Raw genomic sequence first — 21,351 nt, 5'->3', positions numbered from 1 at the left:
AGTATGTAGGCCAGGCTGATCTCAGACTTATAGCCATCCTCCTGCCTGTGGCTGTGAGTGTTAGAATTACAGGCATGGGCCACTGTGCTGGGCTTATGCCTGGCACTTTATCTGACTGGAGAGGTTCTGCGCCTGCTGACTGCCTGGTGATTCCTTGTAGACTGTGAAGTGGTGTGAATGTGCACTTTGTCTTCTCTTCACATTTAGTTAAAGCTGTTTCTCTAGAAATACCATAAATTAACTAGACATGTAGGTTGTTATCACTGTCATTCTGCATCTTGAATGACAGTTCTGATTAGATGAACTGATTGTCCTTTTAGGTGACTGTACTGGAAGCCAAAGACAGAATTGGAGGCCGAGTATGGGATGACAAATCTTTTAAAGGTGTCACGGTGGGAAGAGGACCTCAGATTGTCAATGGATGTATTAATAACCCAATCGCGCTGATGTGTGAACAAGTGAGTCTTTTAAGATTGTCTTGCGGACAGGTTTGCTATCAATATGGAGCTGAAGGTGTGGCTCAGTGGTAGAGCACAAGCTATCATGTGTGAGGCCGAGGGTTCCATCCCCAGCAGTGGGGGAAAAAAGTGTTAATATACTTCCAAGATGGGAAATGTACAGTAAATGAGAAGAGTTACACTTGTGCCTTTCTGAGAAGGCATTTAAAGACTCCCCCAGCTGTATTTGCCAAGCATTTGCAGGTGACTTAGGGCTTAACCTTGCAGGTGCAGACCTATCAGACAAAAAGTAGGATTCTTCGATTTGTCTTGCAGATAAACAGTTCTTTTAGTGTTAAATTTGTTAAATTTGGCTTTCAGAGAAGAAATTCTTTTAGTGGAAGTATGTCTCAAATATATGTTGCATACGATATATGGAGCATATTTAATAAAGTGTATATTTCTTATCTGTAAGTCAACTGGGTATTCTGTCTGTTATCTGCCAACCTGGTATTGTCCAAGGGTGATGGTTTTTTTGGTATTTTTCTTAAACATTTATTTACACTCAATTTCGGCTTCTATGAGTATGTGTGTACAGCAGAGACAGAATGAATGTTTGACCAGGATAGGTAGACCATAGCATCTGAAACACAGTGGGGAAGTGAATGGCCTGGAAGTTGTTGCTACCACCTGTATGTCCCCATAAACTTGGGGTGTTACACTCTACCCCACTGACCCACCTGCCATCATTCACCGCTAAGCACATTATCCTCACTTGTGAGTTTTTAGGCCCTTTTTTCCATGAGAGCTCTGTGTAGTTTCAGTTTAGAACCTGTAAATATTTGTTCCAGGGGAAACTTTCACATTATCGTTCTTTTATTTTGAAGCTTGGCATCCGCATGCATAAGTTTGGAGAAAGATGTGACTTAATTCAGGAAGGTGGAAGAATAACTGATCCCACTATTGACAAGCGCATGGATTTTCATTTTAATGCTCTCCTGGATGTTGTCTCTGAGTGGAGGAAGGATAAGACTCTGCTCCAAGATGTCCCTTTAGGAGGTAGGGGGAGAACGTGTTTGATTTCTGTGCCTGTACGGCTCTCACTGAACGCCGTAGAAGCAGCTTCCTTCCTTCAGGCTTGAGTCTGTAGTAGGGACAGCCTTAGGTACGATCTCACTGGGAAATGGACTCTCCGCACTCTGCCAGAGGGGGCCTTTGATGTGTGTGCGCCTGCACACATAAGCATTGCTTTCTGCAATAGATCATGTTTTACACAATGGTGCAAACATGTAATTTTAAATTTTCCCAGGGGATATTACTGTTTAATCCTAAATAAACATACTGTCCCCTATTGTGTCTCTTCTAGATAGTACTTTCTGTGTACAGGGCTTTCTGTTCTTTCATTACTTGATATGGGAGGTTTTTTTCTTTATTATGATTTGCTCAGGAATGTGTATTATAATTTGAGCATTTTAATGGAGAATCCTTCAGCTGTAGTACTTGAATGAGCAATGTTAAACAACACCGTGGAACCTTAACATCCTATAGCAACTTTGAGAGTACTAACTGGGACTTACTTTACTGTTCGAAAATGAAGGTTAGGTGGGCCTGGTGGCGCACATCTTTTATCCTAGCACTCGGGAGGCAGAGGTAGGAGGATTGGTATGAGTTCGAGGCCACCCTTGAGACTACATAAGCCTGGACTAGAGCAAAACCCTACTTAGAAAAACAACACAAATAAACAAACCCAGAAAAAAATGGATGTTTATGTAAGCCTCAATTTGTTTGATTTGAATGTCTTCATTTGGTGTTTTTGGAGGCATGCTCATATTTCCTGAGGTGTGAACATTTGAACTCGGTATGATATTACTTCCCTTCCACTATGTTTCTTCCTTCCCAGGAGGATTCTCATTTCCTTGGGCTGATTCAGTCTTCATCACTCTTCTCAATGTCCTTTTTGGTTCTTCTTCTCTACCTCCTCTAAGAGATGGACGCATACTGTGATCACCTTTGGAGTGTGTTGACTGAAAAATGATAACTTGGGCTTTGGCAATGGCTTAACAGTTAAGGTACTTGCTTGGGAAGCCTAAGGACCCTGGTTCGATACCCTAAGACCCACGTAAGCCAGATTCACAAGGTGGCACATGCATCTGCAGTTCGTTTTCTGTGGCTGGAGGTCCTTGCACACCATTTCTCTTTCTATCTTCGTCTTCCTCTCTTTCTCTCTCAAATAAATAAAATATTAAAAACAAAAAACGATAACCAGACAGTTCCAGAAACATATTTCAGTTAGCAGTGCTTACTGAATCAGATGTTGTAGTGTCCATACTAAGTGATGAGTTGTTAAAGTTTCTGGAGTTGAAATTATTGTATACTTTTCCTGTATTCTCAGAATTTTTTTTTTTTTCGCGGTAGGGTCCACTTTGGCCCAGACTTACCTGAATTCTCTATGGAGTCTCAGGGTGGCCTTGACCTCATGGCAATCCTCCTACCTCTGCCTCCCGAGTGCTGGGATTAAAGGCGTGTGCCACCATGCCCGGCTTAGAATTTTATATATATATGTGTGTGTACATGTACGTATGTGTGTGTATAGGTGTATGGATATGTTTTTTTTTTAAATTTTTATTATTGCAAGAATTGAGAGAGAGATTATAGACGAGAGAGATAGAGAATTGGGCGCACCATGGGTATTAGCCACTGCAAATGAACTCCAGATGCATGTGCCCTTTGTGCATCTGGCTTACATGGGTCCTGGGTAATTGAACCTGAGTCCTTTGGCTTCACAGGCAAATGCCTTAACTACTATGCCATCTCTCCAGCCCTGGATATATGTTTTTTGAAGTAGGATCTGACTGTAGCCAAAGCTGCCCTTGAACTCTCAATCCTTCTGCCTCAGCCTCCCAAGTGCTAGGAGCTATGTGCCACAGCATAGTTATGTTCTCATAGCACAAATGGTGAAAGGCTGAAATGCTAGGATTCACTGTATGAAGTATGTGTACTTAGGTTGTACAATATTATTTACAGAACAATTAGGGTAAGGTCTTTCTCAGTTCATGTATACTTTTTGTTGTGTTATAACAATCTTGGTTCTTTTACTTCCATGAAATGGACTGGAAGGTAGACACTCGCAGAAGGCAGGAATGGGACTGCTGCAAAAGCATCAAACGTAGTAACAGGCCAAAAGGGCAGAAATTCAGAGGTCTCTGCATTTACAGTTAAGAGTATAAATTGAGAAAAACGAATGAGAACTTTGGGTTAGCAAAGAAGTAAAAGTTGAACTGGGCATGAAGGCACTGAGGAGGCCAAGGCAGGAAGCATATGCTACACAGTGACGGCCTGACTCAGAAGCAAGTGCTGGTGTTTGCTTCACACAGGCCCTGGCTTCAACACCCAGCACCACAAAATCAAAAGTAACTGCTCAGTTGGTTCTGATTAGGTGAATCCCAGTGCACGGTGCTCTACAGAAACTTGATGTCAGTGATGTGTGTGTTGGGCGGTTGTCACCACTAGAAAAGTTCTAAGCAGCTTTTGCTTACATGACTGAAATTATACAGGAGGTCAGAGGGCCTTTGGCGTCCTGCTAAGGTGCTCCTGAGTTACTAAGACAGTAATGAGAATGATTTCACAGGGATATGTGTCTATGTATTTAAACTCCCAGATGAATGGGATAGATGAATGCATTTTTGAGAACAGATATTCCATTGCCTGCAAAAGAAACATGGTGGTACACAACTGTAATTTCAGCATTCAAGAAACAGAGGCAGTGGACAGGTGATCGATTGTAAAGGTTGGAATGGACAAGCAGAAGGGGTATCCTGTGTTGTAGAATGGGAGACGAAGTTCCTGTAGGGTTGGAGTTTACCAGGAAAGTTGTGGAGTGCATTATGGGTCAGCCTTAATTGTGGGCAGGTGAGTGGTTGCTAACTTTAGAGGCCACTCAGCTTTTGGAGCTTACTCTCCAGGCCACAGGAACTGGTAGTTAACAGTGTCTTAAGCAGGTAGTTGATATCATGTAAGTGCACAGGGCAGTTCTTGCTTAGAAGAGACTGGAGCCAGTAGTCTACAGTAGGTGTGTTAAAGGGAGGTGTTATAGGAGCTTGGCTTTAAGAACAGAAGGGAATTGTAATTGAGTGTGTGTGCACAAATGTGTAGGTGTGCTTTTCCGTAACTTGAGCAAAAGATTTCTCAGGTAAGCACAAATGAAACATTTTTGAACACACAAATCCTCTGTTTGTTTCTGTTTAATATAAGTTTACGCTTGCTGAGAGGTCTGAGCAGTGTCTAGGGACTCCTTCACTGACTGTGCTTGGAAACAACTCTGGAAGGTTCAATCTTTGCTGGGTGAAGCAGGTCATGGGCCCAAAGAATCGTGATAACGGCTGATTTTCCATTCCTGCTGCAGAGAAGATAGAGGAGATCTACAGAGCTTTCGTGAGTGAGTCTGGCATCCAGTTCAATGAGCTGGAGGGACAAGTACTGCAGTTCCATCTCAGTAACCTTGAATATGCCTGTGGCAGCAACCTTCACCAGGTGAGATGGGGTTCCTGAATGTGCTTTGAAAACACGTGTCTGTAGTTGTGTGCATTGTCTTTCTGATATGGAACTTGGTTGGTTTGGATAGGTAGGGAAGAGTGGTTCTGCTGCCTAGGAGTCTTGACAACAGTGTTGTTATAGAATATTAATTCCATAGTGTTTTATTATTGTGTATTTTGGGATGGGGCATGTGGAGATAGGGTCTTACATAGCCCAAGTGAGCCTTGAACTTTCCATGTAACCAAGGGTGCTGTTGGGCTCATGGCCTTTCTGTTGCTGCCTCCCAAGTGCTGGGATTGTAGGCATGGACCACTGTTTTTGGCCTCAAGATGTACTTTCCTCAGCCTTCCAGGTGCTAAGATTACAGCATCTAACACCATGACTGTCTTTCAACATTTTTTCAAGTAAGAGGGAAACCCTTCAGACTCTACCTACCTGTGAAGAAGCTTGATCAGAATAACCATCAATGGAGGCATGCTGGACAGAATCAGAGGAGGGGCCAAGAGCCATGTCCTTTGGATGTCCCACCTCCCATCTCTATTCCTTGCCCCATGCAGGTGCCCTGGTGTCATTTTTGTAGAACCATGTTGGCTTTTAAAAACACTGCTGTCAGGAACCTAAAATTTAGCAGCCTTACCATGCTGGCCGGTTTGTTTTGCATAAGTAAATTTTGAGCTTGGTTTACACATATAACTCAGTATGACTCTTAACACTCCAGGTCTGTTTCAGTAGAAGCTTCATGGATGATTTAAGCTGTCACCTTGAGGGCCACTCCATCCCCATGTGATTCTGAGTCACATTTTGAGTTGTGCTGTTTCCTATGGTCATACTATACTTGGAAAGTTCCCTAAGGAATGTCATGCTGAGGACAGACCATGGCAGATTTATATGAGGAGCTGATTGCATGCAGTTTAACCCCATTGAAGTTACTTGGCCAGAGTTGAGGATACATAAAATCAGCTTTTTAATCAAACAGTGGTGTCTATACCCAAGGCATTTAGACATGTTTTTGTGTGTGTGTAGTGTGTGAGTGCATGTTTGTGTGTGGTCCTGTGCACCTGCATGAGGAGGCCAGAGGCCAGCACTGGGTATCCTCGGCCAGCACTCTTTCCCCTTATTTCCTAGAGACAAGGTTTCACTGTACCTACAGTGCACACTGTTTTCCGGTTTTACACTGGCAGACCCATTGAGCCCTGGTGATCCACCTGTCTCTGTCCCCTTGTGTAGGCATGTGTGGCCACAGCCAGTTTATTGCATGGGTGTGGGTACTCATGCTTGTGCAGCTCTGGCCTGGTGAGCCACCTCTCTAGCCTCCCTTGCTTGTTTTGAGACAGGCTGTCACTCCCTAGTCAGCTGCTTGTGCATTATGATAATCCTCCCACCTCAGTGTCTTGCATGCTTGATTATATAGGTATGAACCACCATGCCTGGACTAGACCTTTTGTTCTAAAGTTTTCTTTGGGTATATAGCATTTTTCCCCTGACAGTGATGTCCACCATGGTCATTTTGTCCTCTGCTCCTTGATGGGTGGCGGTCCTGCCTTGAGTGGCTGTTTCTACCTGCTTCTCCTTTTATAGCCTCAAGTAGGTTGAGCATTTCCATTGTGGCTTCTCAGTGTTCCCTATTGTTTCCCAGGTGTCTGCTCGCTCCTGGGACCACAATGAATTCTTTGCCCAGTTTGCTGGTGACCATACTCTTCTAACTCCTGGGTACTCTGTTATCATTGACAAGTTGGCTGAAGGGCTAGATATTCGGCTTAAATCTCCAGTGAGTAGGTTGTCGTGGTTGGGGTGGGAGGTAGCTTTCCTTTGTTTTGGGAGTATGTGACATTTGGGCCTGTGGTTCCCAGGAGTCAGGTGTTTGCTTAAACTTTGACCCAGTGTCTTTTAGCACTTTTGAATGTAATTGTGCCCATCCATGTAAAGTTACCACATCACGTAGTAGGGGTGTTTGGAAATCATGGTGGCTGGGTTTGTGTTCATTGATGATAAAGTGTTTAAGTAGCTCATAGCTCCTGTAATCCAAAGTACCTAATTTCACTTTAGAATTTTCCCTTCAAATCTTCATCCCTGTCTACTTACACTGTAAGCCGTAGAGATGACTTTTGTGTATTTCACTTTATATTCTTGAGTTTTTCTATATTTTGACAGAATATTTGTAATTCTAAGATCAGTTTTGGTTGTAAGATGTCCGAAGGCCAGAGAGTCCTCATGACCTTCTCCATGCAAGCTCACAGACCATGTGAGTTGGAAAGGACCTGACCATATGATTCAGTCCTCATTTTTCTTCATATATTTGTCTCGAGCAGGTGCAAAGCATTGATTACACTGGAGATGAAGTGCAGGTTACCACAACTGATGGCACAGGGCATTCTGCACAAAAGGTAAGCAAGTGTGGGACCACAGCAGGGTAGTGCTCCTTGCTGCTGGGTGCCTGCATGGAAGGCATACAGGTTTTTCCCTTCCAGCAGTTTCTTTGGCAGTCTGCCTAGAGACTTGTTAGCTTTCTGATGAATTAGGTCTGTCTTCTTACTTGTGTGTTGCATATAAATCTAATTGACACTGTCGAGATTCAAGATAGATGCAGTTCTTTTTTAAAAAATTATTTATTTATTTTATTTATTTTGAGATAGGGTCTTGCTGTACTCCATGCTGACCTGCAATTCACTATGTAGTCTCAGGGGGTCCTTGAACCCCCAAGGATCCTTCTACCATTGCTTCCCAAATGTTGGAATTAAAGGCATGTGCCACCATGCCTGGCTCAGATTCAGTTCTGAGTCTTGTTCCTCAAAGTGGTTCTGTGGTACACTGGTCCTTAAAAAAAAAAAGAGAAAAATTTTAGGGCTAAGAATGTAGCTCAGCAGTAGAGGATTTGCCTAACATGTTTGAGGTCCGATTTTCACCCACAGCATCTCTGACCCCAACCTGTGCATATATAAACTTAGAAAGTATATATATATAGGGACTCTGCTTTTAGGGTTAAATTTGATAAGTTTTGCATTATTTTATTTTTAATTTTGTGCTTTCCCTCCATGGAATGTCTTTTCATATAAAATTTTACTTTCATCTTGAGGGTATAATTTTATATAACCAAAGTACTTTCACATATGAATGTTTTGTAAATACTTGTAATAGGTGGGTAGTATAAAGTACTGCTGGGCCAAAGTCCTGGGCTCACAATACGGGGTCTGTGGTACTGGAGAACAGGGGCACGTGCTGGGAGTAGATGGAGTTAAGTTAACCTTGAAAGCTTAGTTATGTTTGAAGTGTGATCAAGAAATCTCATTTTCATCAGATCCCAGACTGTGTTTTCCTATACAGTTACCTAACCCCTTTTCACATCCTTGATCTTCTTACAGAAATGAAGGGTTGCTTGTTGCATAGGGAGAATAGGGTGTAGAGATAAGTTGGGGTGGGAGTCCTGACAGTAATCTTAGGTGAGCAGTGATTCTGACACAGGGCAGGGGCTCATGCTCACCTGGGAGCTGCTCGACAAGTATGTGGGCAAAGCATGCTGCAGGGATTCTCACAGGATTGCGTTAGTATAGTTTTCAGGCCTCCCAGGTTATTCTGATGTGCAGCTTGGCAGAGAGCCATTGTTAAATGTGTGTTTCTTGGTAAGCCCTAATATTGAGGGTTCATTCTAGTGGTTAGCATTAAAGCAGAATTAGTACCTTTAAAAACTGCAAGTTAGCTGACTCTTCAGCTGAGGACAATGTTCTGTGCTCTGCCTTGTGGTGTCCAGGACAACATGCTAGCTGTGCTTCTCCTGTCTTGTCACCCTCTGCTGACCTTGGCTAGGCACGTGTACCCTTGTGTCTCTGTGCTCTGGCATTTTAGAGAAACAGGGGCTTAGCTGCAGGCTGCACTTTGAAATGTTTGAAGCAATTTTTAAAATAATTTTCTGTGGCTGGCACTCATCAGTTTGTATTGTTTATCTCCCAAACACGTGAATCAGTGCTTTCCAACTTAACGTGAGAGACCATCAACCTGCGACAGACTGTACCGCAATCTAGGCTGCTTCCCTGAGACCGAGTTACTTTTTCCCCACCAGAGTGTGTGCGTGTATCACTGGCCTCATGGTTTATCCAGGAGATAGTACTTCTTTTTACTTCAAGAAAAAGAGAGTCTTGCTCTAGCCTAGGCTGACCTGGAATTCACTGTCCCAAGCTGGCCTTGAACTCACAGCAGTCCTCTTTCCTCTGCCTCCCAAGAATTAGGATCATAGGCATGCGAGATTGTACTTTTGGAACTTTTGTCAGTAATACTTCTGGAATTTTATTTTCTTGTAGTTCTTACATACAACTCAACTGGGTAATTGTTTATTGTGAGGCAGTGGTTACTTTTGGCCACATAGAAGCTACTTGGCTGGTAAACATATTCTAAATTTCTTGAGAGTACATAGTTTATATGCTTTGTAAAGTTTTTAAATGGTAGAAATAAACATAACACAGAAAGAATTCCATGTTTCTGATTTTGGAAATGGGGAGACAAATATATTGTCTTTGAGGACCAGGGTAGATGTGATGCTTGGGGTTCAGTTGCATTCCTGTCACTCTAATGTAGTACCCAGTACTGTAGGTGGGGGGAAGCCAGGCAGATGCCATCCATGCCTAGACTCCCTTGCAGCTAAGGCTCTTTGGGAGTACCTACACTTTGGTGGGTTTAAGAGGTGTGGCCTGGCTGTGCTTCTCTTTATTGCCTCTGCTAGCAGTGCAGTGGCCAGGGTGTCTTTGGTTGTTTCTGGGCAGGGATAGCCCAAGTCCCAGAGAGCCCTGGGTTAGGGCAGCAGGCATCTGCTCAATTCCGTATGTGGCCGTGGCTCCAAAGCTTGAACTGGAGTAATGGTTTCTTGATGGAATCCTGGTTCTGGAGCTAGAACTTTGCTGTGGTGTGGCAACAGCTTTCTTTGGCCTGCTTTTGTCATGTGGCTTTGAGAATATTCCTGTTCTCCACTTCCCTCCTCCAAAAAACGGCATTGGTGTGTAGTCCAGATTGCTCTCAAACACTTGATCCTTGTGCCTCAAGTCTCAGTAGTTTACAGAGCTGTACTACCATGCCCAATTGAATCATTCTTTTTTTTTTAAAAGAGTCTAAAAAAGGTTTGTTTTAAATCCAAAAAACACAGTGAAGGGAGGACTATGATTTTTATCAAATAAATGTCATAAACTGAGATTGGCTACAGAATTTGATATAATTCTTTTTAATTGAGAACTTTAATATATAACAAACAATAATTTAATCAGATTTTTTCCTCTCCTCTGGCTGCCAATTTCCTCAAGTGAACTAGATTTTTAACATTTTTTTTTCCAGTCTTTGTAACATTTAGAACCATTTGATACCTTGTAGAAAATAACTTTCTGCTTGAAAACACTGTGGCTTTACATCAGTGTAATCCCAGTGCTGCTGATGTGCTTGGTCATGCACAGGTGTATTGATGTGTCTGTCTTTTTTCATTATTTCAATCCTCCAAGGGTTTAAGGTAGTATTTCCTTTACTTTGTAGGCATGTGGCAGAGATAAGTGGGCAGGATTGGCCACACATTATAATGTGGTGAGAATAACAGTACAAGTTCTGATTTCATATTTTGGACTTTTTTTGGGGGAGGGAGGTTTGAGGTAGTCGCACTGTGGTCCAGGCTGACCTGGAATTCACTATGTAGTCTCAGGGTGGCCTCAAACTCATGGTGATCCTCCTACCTCTGCCTCCCGAGAGTGCTGGGATTAAAGGCGAGTGCCACCATGCCTGGCTGGACCTTTGTTTGTGTTTTTTTTTTTCCTTTTCCTTTTTTTGGGGAGCAAGGCCTCACTCTGTACCTGAAGCTGGCCTGGAAACTGCTATGTAGTTCAGGTTGGCCTTTAAACTCATGATCTTATCTCAACCTCCCAAGTGCTGGGAAGGCAAAGAATGTGCCACCATGCCTTACTGGGCCATTTTGTTTTATAACAGTATTTTTCAGGGAGGAGATCTGCTATTTCTCCTGACCCAGGACTGTTGTTGGCCTTTTATGCAAATCTGTTTGTGTAGATGCTACTTCTGCTCAGCTAGAAGCCTTAGGGCAGTGAACATCCCTTGTTCTTACAACACCTTGAGATGTTAGCAGTTGTTTTTGGAAGCACAGGGTAATGTTTTTGTTGATTCTCTTGGATATAAGCCCACTATGAAGAGTATTGTTTAGGATTAGTTCCTGGTGCTGTGTATTAACTGTTAATTATTTCCCACAGGTATTAGTCACTGTACCACTGGCCATACTACAAAAAGGTGCCATCCAGTTTAACCCACCATTGTCAGAGAAGAAGATGAAGGCCATCAATAGCTTAGGTGCAGGCATCATTGAAAAGGTGACCTTAATTACCTCAGCCTCAGAACTTGAGGTGCCCACTGTCAAATAACAGGAGTTAGCTTGTGATGGGGAAGATGGTGGGTCATTTTTAAATTCAAATAAATACCAAATATTTCATTTACTTGTTCATGAAGAATATAAAAGGATTTTGTGAAAACAAATGGCCAGCTGATGTTTGTTAATGTTTTAGAAGAATTTTAAATTTTTTAAATTTTATTTGTTTGCCAACAGAGAAGAGAGAAAAGGACAGGGAGGGAGGGAGGGCGCACCAGGGCCTTTAGCTGCTGTAAATGGATTCCAAATGCATGAGGCACATTGTATATCTGGCCTTTCGTGGGTACTCGGGAATTAAACCTGGGTCATTAGACTTGCAGGCAAGTGTCTTATGTGCTGAGCCCTGTTTTTATTTTTTGAAATAGGTGTCTCATGTAGTTTGAAGCTGGTTTTGAACTCGTCGTATAGCTGAGGGTTATCTTAAAATCCTGGTTCTCCTGTCCTGCCTGTCTCCTGAGTACTGGCATTTTAGTTGTCCATTGCATTTCATTTGGCAGAGAAATGAATCCTGTTATTCAAAATTTGGATTTACCATAAGCAATTTTAGTTCTTCTCTTGCCATTGGCCTCAGTGAGACAGTGGTTACTGTCTTTTTTTTTTTTTTTTTTTTTTTTTTTTGGTTTTTTGAGGTAGGGTCTCACTCTAGCCCAGGCTGACCTGGAATTCACTATGTAGTCTCAGGGTGGCCTCGAACTCACGGTGATCCTCCTACCTCTGCCTCCTGAGTGCTGGGATTAAAGGCGTGCGCCACCACGCCCGGCTTACTGTCTGTCTTAATGCTGCTGTGATTAATGCCAGAAGACCTGAGTCTGTCACTTACAGACATAATGCTTCAAGATCAGGTAGCAGAAGGTTTTGTATCCATTAGCCTGTAGGTCATGAACGTCTCAGGACATGGAACTGATGGAATAAAAAGCAAGAAAATCAGGACGAAGATGAGAATGAGCACAGGGAAGGTTTTTAACTTAGTGGATTTGATTAGAGCTATGGGTTGTTCCTATATCCCCCCTCCCCCCCCCAGGTAGGCTCTCACTCTAGTCCAAGCTGACCTGGAACTCACTCGGTAGTCCCAGGCAGGCCTCAAACTCATAGTAGTCCTCCTATCTCTGCTTCCTGAGTGCTATGATTAAAGGTGTGTGCCACCATGGCCAGCTGCTTCTAGAGCTATCTTATGGTTGCCGTAGGACATATTTAGCCATCTCTCTTGCTTGCTTTCCAGGTTGCCTTGCAGTTTCCTTACAGATTCTGGGATAGTAAAGTTCAAGGAGCTGATTTCTTCGGTCATGTTCCTCCCAGTGCCAGCCAGCGAGGGCTCTTTGCAGTGTACTATGACATGGATCCTCAGGTACAATCGTGTGCAGTGTCGTGTGATTTCCCCCAATATTTGCCCTATCTCTTAAAAGTATTAATGTGGCTCCCTGGTATATGAAATCAGTGCTTATGAAGTTTATTTTAGGCCATGGGTTAATTCCTCTTTGAAGGTGTGCAACAACAGCCCAGTAAATAAGTGGACTGAAATTTCTTTCCATGAATAGACTTTGGGGAGCTGGAAGAGTGGGATAGGGTCAGTCCATGTAAGGATGATGTTTGTAGATGGGAAAAGGAGCTAGAGGGGAGGGTAACCTGGAACTTGAAAGTGGCAGTGTTGCTGTTCCAGAGACTGCTGGCCTGTGTTCTGCCTTGTCTCAGGGCCAAGAAACCGTGTTCAGTTTCATGTGGGAGCCATAGAAGTAGTTCTTCACCAGTTGGGAAGGATTGTTCATGATTCTGCAGATCTCTTCTTAGCCCCTGCTCCTTCTGAAACAAAGTTTCACACAGGACCAGCTAAAGGAGCGCTCAATTGCCACATGTCAGGAGTGCTTTTCTGTTCTTTCCAGTGTGTAACAACAGAGTGGACGGATGTGTGCGCTTGTACATGTGGGTGGGGGGAGGATGTAGGAGGATTGGAGTGAGGGTAAGGGACAGTGAGGTCATGGAGTTCAGTATGTGAGAATGATGTCTTGTCTGTTTGGAGCTGAGACGTGGAAGCATCACAGGCTTCTCCCTGTGTGCCTATAGAAGCAGCAGAGTGTGCTCATGTCGGTGATTGCAGGGGAGGCGGTGGCATCCCTCAGGACCCTGGATGACAAGCAGGTGCTACAGCAGTGCATGGCCACCCTTCGGGAGCTGTTCAAGGAGCAGGTCAGAGAAACCCTTGAGAGAGTTGCTTATTAATGAGCAAGTGGGTCTGGGAGCCATCCAGGTGACTGAGAATGAAGAGCAGTGGCCATTGCTTTCTTCAGTTTTCCCTCTAAGTACAGGCTTAGTTTTGTAGGGTTGCCATATGCCACAGTGCAGGTGCTGAGAGACTTCTTCCCCCAGTTCTGGAGGCAAGGGCCAGGAGCAGGATGTTAAGGTTTTGGTCTCAGTGGAGGACTTATCCATGGCATACAGATGGGTCTTGGTATTCTCACCTTTTCTTCCCTCTGTATTTTCATCCTTCTCTTCATAAGGACAGACAAAAGGCAGATAAAAATGGGCTTTTTATGCCTACCTCATTGTAATTTAGTTCTCATTGAAGATAACTTTCTCCAAGGACAGTCACATTCTGATGACTGCAGCATGAATACTTGGCGGCCACATTGCAAACACAGTTGTCTTTTTTGTTTCCCTCACATGCACAATCCCCTTCTTTCATGTGACTGTACAAGCTTAGCATTTTCTAGATTGTGTTCACTCAAGTCCTGGCAGCTTTGACCTCAATTTTTCGTTGAAAGAGTAACATTAAGCCAGCTATGGTGGCACATCCTATAATCCCAGCACTCAGGAGTCGCAGAGGTGGGAGGATTGTGTGAGTTCAAGGCCACCTTGAGACTACAGATCAGCCTGGGCTAGAGTGAGACCATACCTCAAACAAACAAACAAACAAACAAACAAACAAACAAAAAGACATACTAAAAGAGGGACATTGTCTGGGATGTTCTTATGAAGTATCTTAAGGAGCTCAGGGAACTTTAAGTACTTATACAAGCGTATTGTACTACACTATCTGTGGAGATTTGGAAATATCCATTGTTTGTCTTTTTCTCATTAAGAGCAGAAGCAGGAGTGAAATGACTTAAGTTTTGTAAAATGGAGAAAGGAGCATCCTCACACATTGAGAGGATCAAACTAGTAATGTGGTTCTGTCAGAGACTAGTTTTGATTTTTCTAAGTTTTAAAAAATATTTTATTATTACTTTTTTTGTAGAGAGAAAATTGGCACACTAGGGCCTCAGCCACTTAAACAGAACTCCAAGTGCTTATGCCACCTAGTGGGCATGTGCGACTTTGCACTTGCCTCACCTTTGTGCATCTGGCTTAAGTGGGATCTGGAGAGTAGATCATAAGGGTCCTTAGGCTTCACAGGCAAGCACCTTAACTGCTAAGCCATCTCTCCAGCCCCTAAATTTGTTTTAGATTTAGTTATTTGAAAGGCAGCACACTTTACATACAGATAAATGCGTGTCATAGGTTAGCTGTGATAATATTACTTAGTTTAATGTCTGTAAAAAATAACCTTGGACCATGGTTTTATGGTAGAAACCCATTGAGAATTCTATGTTATGATTCTCTGACACCTTCCTTCCCTTTCCTAACTGGGTCAGATTCCTTTTCCATCATATGTCAAACAATGGGAAAGAAAATGCCTGAACTGTTAGCAACTGGGGATAAACAAGAGTATCTCTAGAAGGGTGGACTACAAAAGTGAGGGGATTATGTACTGAGGCAGGGGGATCTTTTAGGGTAAGGAGGAACACCACAGTGAACTCAGCTCCAGAAGGAGGGGAGAAACATATTTCTGATTTGGAGTGTATCATATTCAAGTTATCGCCTGTTTTGTTTTGAGGTAGGGCTTTACATTAGCCCAGGCTGACCTGGAATTCACTATGTAAGGCTGGCCTCTTAACTCACGGTGATCCTCCTGCTTCTGCCTCCTGAGTACTGGAATTAAAGGTATGAGCCACCACACCTGGCCACAAGTTCCTTTTGAATGCTACTTAACAATTTCTATTCCACACAGGAGGTCCCTGATCCCACAAAATATTTTGTCACTCGGTGGAGCACAGAGCCATGGATCCAGATGGCATATAGCTTTGTAAAGACATTTGGGAGTGGTGAAGCCTATGATATCATTGCTGAAGAAGTGCAAGGAACCGTCTTCTTTGCTGGTGAGGTGTGTATCCTTATTCCAAACCCAGTCACTTCGATTTTGACTTTCTGCTCAGAATTAAAAGCCGTATCAGGTAATCTTGTCTTACGTCCAATAACAGAAGCAATTCTTTCATTTTGAGAGGATATAACTACTTTTTCTGGACTTTTCTTCCCATCTTAAAACATTGCTTAGGGGATGGAAAGATCTTAAGAGGCACACAGTGGGTAGTAATACCTTAAGGAGCTGACCGAAGGCCTTCAGGACTCCACACTGAGGAGGCCAAGGGCAAGAGAAATAGGAGCAGGGGGATGAGTACAACCTGTTATGTATGAGATAAAAAATGGTTTATATTGTCATTGTCTGATATTATAATTATTATCTGACTTATTTAAAAAATATGTACCATGGGCTGAAGAGATGGGTCAGCAGTTAAGGCACTTGCCTGCAAGGTCTAAGAACCCAGGTTCAATTCTCCAGTACCCATGTAAAGCTACATGCACAAAATGAAGCATGCATTGGGAGTCTGTTTGCAGTAGCTGGAGGCACTAGGATGTCCATTTTATCTGTGCTTGCAAATGAATATGAATATATATATACACACATGTATGTACATACATGTATGTGCATATGTGTTTATATATATATATACACACACACATAAACTTAAAAATCTGCACCATTCTTTGAACATGGCCATCTGAGTTATATATATATTTCCTTTGAGGTATAGTTTTACTCTAGCACATACTGACCTGGGTGCCCTTGAACTCACAATTATCTTCCTGCCTGTCTCTTGAGTGCTGGGATTAAAGATGTGTGCCACCATGCCTGGCCCTGATTATTTTTTGAAACAGGGTTTTATTCTCTTCATCTGTGTGTGATGACAGGTGTAAGCCACCATGCCCATTTTGGTGTCCTGTTTTAAGCTGCCATGCTGTGTAAATGCTATTTGTAGCTGAGCCAGTGTTTATGTATTCCCTTCATAGCCTCCTGTTTTGTTGTAGTTGGTCATCACCTTGCTTAATTGGTGCCTATCCTAGCTTCCCCAGTTTTCAGTCACTTCTCTGAGCTGTACAAAGGCTGTGCTCTACTCTGCCAATCTTACTGTAAGGTGGCCTTCCTGAGTTCTGTCAACCTTTCTTCAGCATTAGGTCTTTATTTGTAATAACTTTATTTCTGTTGAAAAGGGTACTTAAATTTGCTCTGTTTTTTCCCTTTCCTACTCTTAGAACTCTTGAATAATTTGAGGTTTTGTCTTTTGCTCCTCCCCTTCCTGGTTTCTTCAGATTGTCTACTTAATGTCTTGGTCTCTGACTGCTACATACCAACACTATCCTGTCATCTTAGCTTTAAGTGAGACACTTAGCAAGCTCATCAACTGGTGTTTGGATCCTGAACATCATTGCCTTGAAAACTTTTCTTTGTATAAAGGAAACTTCATGTCCTCTGCAGTATTGGTTGTTCAGGTTCAAGTGCTAAGATTTCCTGAGTTCTTTATGGAGTTGGTTTGCCGTTTTTTTTTTTTCTCATTTTTTTTTTTTTTAAATTTATTTGAGAGCGACAAGACACAGAGAGAAAGACAGATAAAGGGAGAGAGAGAGAATGGGCACGCCAGGGCTTCCAGCCTCTGCAAACGAACTCCAGACACATGCGCCCCCTTGTGCATCTGGCTAACGTGGGACCTGAGGAACTGAGCCTCGAACCGGGGTCCTTAGGCTTCACAGGCAAGCGCTTAACCGCTAAGCCATCTCTCCAGCCCGGGTTGCCGGTTTTTAACAAGCATCTCCCAACCCAGAAATAAAGTCCACTTTATTATCATCTACATCACATCTTAGGATTAAGTATCTCCTACTTTCTTCTAAAATAGTTAGGTTTTCTTTCCTCTGTGATTTCTGACCATGAGTGCCATCTTGAAATCAGAAAGTATGAGGGATGAGGCATGGCTCATCAGCTAAAGGCACTTGTTTGCAAAGCCTGACAGCCCAGGTTTGATTTTCTCAGTACTCATGTAAGGCCAGATGCACAAAGTGGTACACACATCTGGAGTTCATCCTGGCATGCCATTCCCTCATTCTCAGTGATTGCAAATACAAAAACCACTTTAAAAACCACATGATCTGATTATTTCTATCCCTAAAGAATGAGCCCTGTGCCAGTGAAATGTACTGGTGGCACACCAGGCAGCACTTGCCAGTTGCTTCCACGAGGTGGCGGTTTTAGATAAAGTGCCTCTTAGGCCCAGGAACAGTATTTAGAACCTTGTTTGCTTTTGATAAATCCAGTTGAGGTTTCTGTTGCTGGCACTTTCTACTTCTTACCATTCACTGTTCAGGGTGGTGGTATTACAGTACTTGGCAAGAATACTCAATGTTGTGCTGTATTTGAGGAATGAATTTGGCAGAGCATGGGAACAAAATCATAGAAGTTTGAGAGCTACTGAAGGGTGAGTATTGTTAGGACACACAAACATGATCTTTATTAGAAGGATGAGACAAAGTATGAGCTCATAAGACCTTTTTTGTATTATCTAAATTCTTTATCATGATTTTTCTTTTCTAGGCAACAAACAGGCATTTTCCACAAACTGTTACAGGGGCATATTTGAGTGGTGTTCGAGAAGCAAGCAAGATCGCAGCATTTTAAATAGAACTTGTCTGGACCCAGCTTTCTTCTATACCCCAAATGGGAATGTTTGACACAGGTTAAACTTCAATTTTGTAAAAGGGGGGATTTTTTGTTTAGTGAATAGAAATGTTTGTGTGATTTGAAACTCATTTCACTATTTTGAAATCATTGACCCTCAAAATCCTTCTGAGCACTTGTATTTATATTTTTCAGTATGTCCACCTTGTGCCAAGTCTTCTGGATTCCAGAAGGTGGCATGACAGACTCCCTGGCACCTCTGTTGTGTTTCTTCTAGTGGGATTCCTTCAGGCTTGCCAATCACTTTTCACACATTGTGAAACCCAGTCTAATGAAACAAGTTGGTAACAAACTGACAAAGCCATGTGTTTTTCTTTTTGTGACAGTTTATGAATATCTTTACCAATGAGCCTTAATATTTTTACATTGCTGCAATATTGAGCTTTTCTTCAAAATTAGAATTTTTTCTTTGTGATAAAACTTTAAAGTGGTGTGAAACTTTAGGCTATTTTATACTACACTACTATGTCTTTCCATCAGGTATTCAAGAAGCTTAGGTCCAGATATATTTTGTGATATTTCAGATTTATGCAGTCATTGGGAAAAACAAAACTCTCTATGTCCCCTTAAACAGTATATATTGTATCATTGAAAATGGGATGTATGTAGGGAGAGTGGTTTTCAAATTATAAAACACAAGACTATCTGTTCTAAGCCATTTTGGGTGCACCTTTAAATATGGCAGAAAGGTCCAAATACAAGCCCCTCTATGCCTAACTTATTTTTAAAAATAACTTTTGCTTACTTTAGGAATCTTTTTCATAATTATGTTTAGTTTCCCATAGGCAGGTCCACTGGAAAACTGCAGGCAAAACAAAAAGAAATCCTGAAGGACAGATTGTTTAATGAACATTGGTTTTAGATGCTTATTCTGTTATGAAACTTCAGTTGACAGGTTAGAAATACGCTTTTGTTTTAAAAAGTCCTGAACAACTCTTTGAATTATATTGGTCTGTCTTTTAAAAAAGGCCTTTAAAGCCACTTTTTGAAATGCTAACTTTCAATTTCAAAAATGCGTAATAGAAAAGGCAGATATTTTATGCAAAGAAAGTGCAGTGGCTGTATAGAAGAACAGAGTAAATGAGATACTTAAAGGGTTATTTGTTGAGACTCGTTGGTACTCATCAGGGAAGTATTCTAAAGTGTAAAGCTCAAGTAGCATGTGTTAAGTGAAATATAAAGTATGTTATGTTTGAAATGGTTATAGTAAGTTATTTAGTGTATGGGTGTTTAAGCTTGTAAAAGTAGGAGAAAACCTACTTAAATGTATAATGTATATTTAATTTGTTTCAAGTGACATGCTTCCTTTTGTTCTAAAGAAACTATGGTACTTGAGTTACTTTGTGCAAAAACTTTTGTAATTAAGCAGTAGTTATATTCATGGTGATTTAACTACAAATCATGAATAGCAGGTTGTGTAAAACTGCTTAATAAAATCTAGGCTTTTCAAATGCACTTTATTTTTTGTTTCATATTTGTGTGTGCCTGTCAGGGCCTTCTGTTATACTGCAAATGTATACCAGATACATGTGCCTGGCTTTAAGAGGGTGCTGGGGAAATAAAAATTCCAGGCTAGCAGGATTTACAACTGCCTTAAACCACCTGAGCCTGCAAATAACTTTTTGTACACATGGTAAACTCACTTTTGCCAACTGCCCTTATTTCCAAATCCCTCTGTTATTTCAGGACTCAAATATATAGCCCACTTATAATAAATGGTCATAAAAAAATGTTAACCTTGATCTGTACTTTTGTGAAATCACTTTAAAGAAATGATCAGTTACCAGGGTAGGGATGCAGTTCAGTTTGATCCTGAGCACAGCACACTTGGAAAATGGAAGCAGTTGGATCAAAGTTTGAGGCTAGCATGGACAAAGATCTGGCCTTTAAGGAAAAGAGACACTTAAGCCTGTAACAAGTAAGAATATTAAATACAAGAGACTTTTTAAGACATCCTTTATTGTTATTGCCATGAACATATTTAAAGGGGCCAATTATATTTCTCTTAGTTGTCTATTCAATTCATTCTTAAGCACATCTTTTCATAATCTCCTAATTATATAAAACAAATCACATCTGTGAAAATATCAGTTAATACTCATCATTTTAATGTTTCTGTTCCATGATGTAAAAATGAAGCACTCAATTGGTGTATCAAATGTCCAATTTTGCCAAGCAACATGTTTACAATTCATAGATAGGTTATTTAATAAGCTGGTTAAGACAATCAACTTAAAACAGTTTTTCAAATTAAGGGGTGGTCCATCCAGACGTTTGTCACTTAAGAGTCTTAACTGGCCAAAATGTAAAATCTAAGAACCTTGATTTAACAAATATGTTCAATTTCTTTAATGCTAAAAAGTATCATTTTTGAGAAATACTTTGCTGTTCCCTGCACATTACCTTCTGCCATTGCACTCAAGACTTATAATAATGAAGGTAGCCAGGTTTCCTATATTTATTAGTATGTTTTATGGGTCAAAGCATTTAATAAATTATCCATTCACTTACTATAAACCAAATGTGCTTGTACTTAATTTCACCTTTCCCAGTATTTTTGAAGCTCTGATGTGTTGATTTGGTGTTTCAATATAAAATTTATGACACTTGTGAAATTAACACTACAACTAAATTTATGACACTTTCAGGGCAAAGCAGTACTAGTCAGTTCCTTAAGAGCGCCCATCACTGAACTGACTTTTACTGCTGTCACACTGGCTGAAAACACTGACATTCCTTAGTTTACAAGTATAAAGATAACTACCTACATGAGTTTAAAAATTGATCTGCACAAAAAGAAATAAAAAACATTCTATACAACAAATTGTTTTTTAAAAATATAAAAATAACATCTGTCACTTCTGTCATGCTGACAATTCTGACATATGTACACATGCGGAATTCCAATGCCATCATCTGGATAGCCACAGCTTGTGTCATCTAGTGTGATAACACCGTCACTCATTTTCCACACTTGACAGAAGAGGGGTGTATTCAAAATATTTCATATACTAAATACTGCAGTAGTCTCTCTGCATGTATAAATGCCAGTTACAGTTTTGTTCTACCTGACTAAAAGTATGTATTAAGCAAGCTAAAGTTAAGTG

At 41.4% G+C, this 21,351-nt stretch overlaps 1 protein-coding gene across 4 annotated transcripts in view; it reads left to right on the top strand.

The window, feature by feature from the left end:
• Nucleotides 1–19,699, top strand: part of LOC101615387 (lysine-specific histone demethylase 1B) — a 64,141-nt gene extending 44,442 nt beyond the window's left edge. For 3 of the 4 annotated variants that reach the window (XM_045136401.1, XM_045136400.1, XM_045136399.1), the window contains 10 exons: nucleotides 321–458; nucleotides 1,325–1,496; nucleotides 4,840–4,967; nucleotides 6,607–6,738; nucleotides 7,280–7,354; nucleotides 11,195–11,311; nucleotides 12,587–12,712; nucleotides 13,426–13,548; nucleotides 15,410–15,562; nucleotides 18,101–19,699. In XM_045136401.1, coding sequence (XP_044992336.1) covers nucleotides 321–458; nucleotides 1,325–1,496; nucleotides 4,840–4,967; nucleotides 6,607–6,738; nucleotides 7,280–7,354; nucleotides 11,195–11,311; nucleotides 12,587–12,712; nucleotides 13,426–13,548; nucleotides 15,410–15,562; nucleotides 18,101–18,184 — 1,248 coding nt within the window. In that variant the 3' untranslated portion in view covers nucleotides 18,185–19,699. The remainder of the gene's footprint in view (nucleotides 1–320; nucleotides 459–1,324; nucleotides 1,497–4,839; nucleotides 4,968–6,606; nucleotides 6,739–7,279; nucleotides 7,355–11,194; nucleotides 11,312–12,586; nucleotides 12,713–13,425; nucleotides 13,549–15,409; nucleotides 15,563–18,100) is intronic. The other variant, XM_045136402.1, reaches the window with a different exon arrangement.
• Nucleotides 19,700–21,351: the final 1,652 nt, after the last annotated feature.

Source organism: Jaculus jaculus, chromosome 17 (assembly GCF_020740685.1).
Source record: "Jaculus jaculus isolate mJacJac1 chromosome 17, mJacJac1.mat.Y.cur, whole genome shotgun sequence".
NCBI lineage: Eukaryota > Metazoa > Chordata > Mammalia > Rodentia > Dipodidae > Jaculus > Jaculus jaculus.
This window is presented reverse-complemented; position numbering and strand designations above follow the sequence as displayed.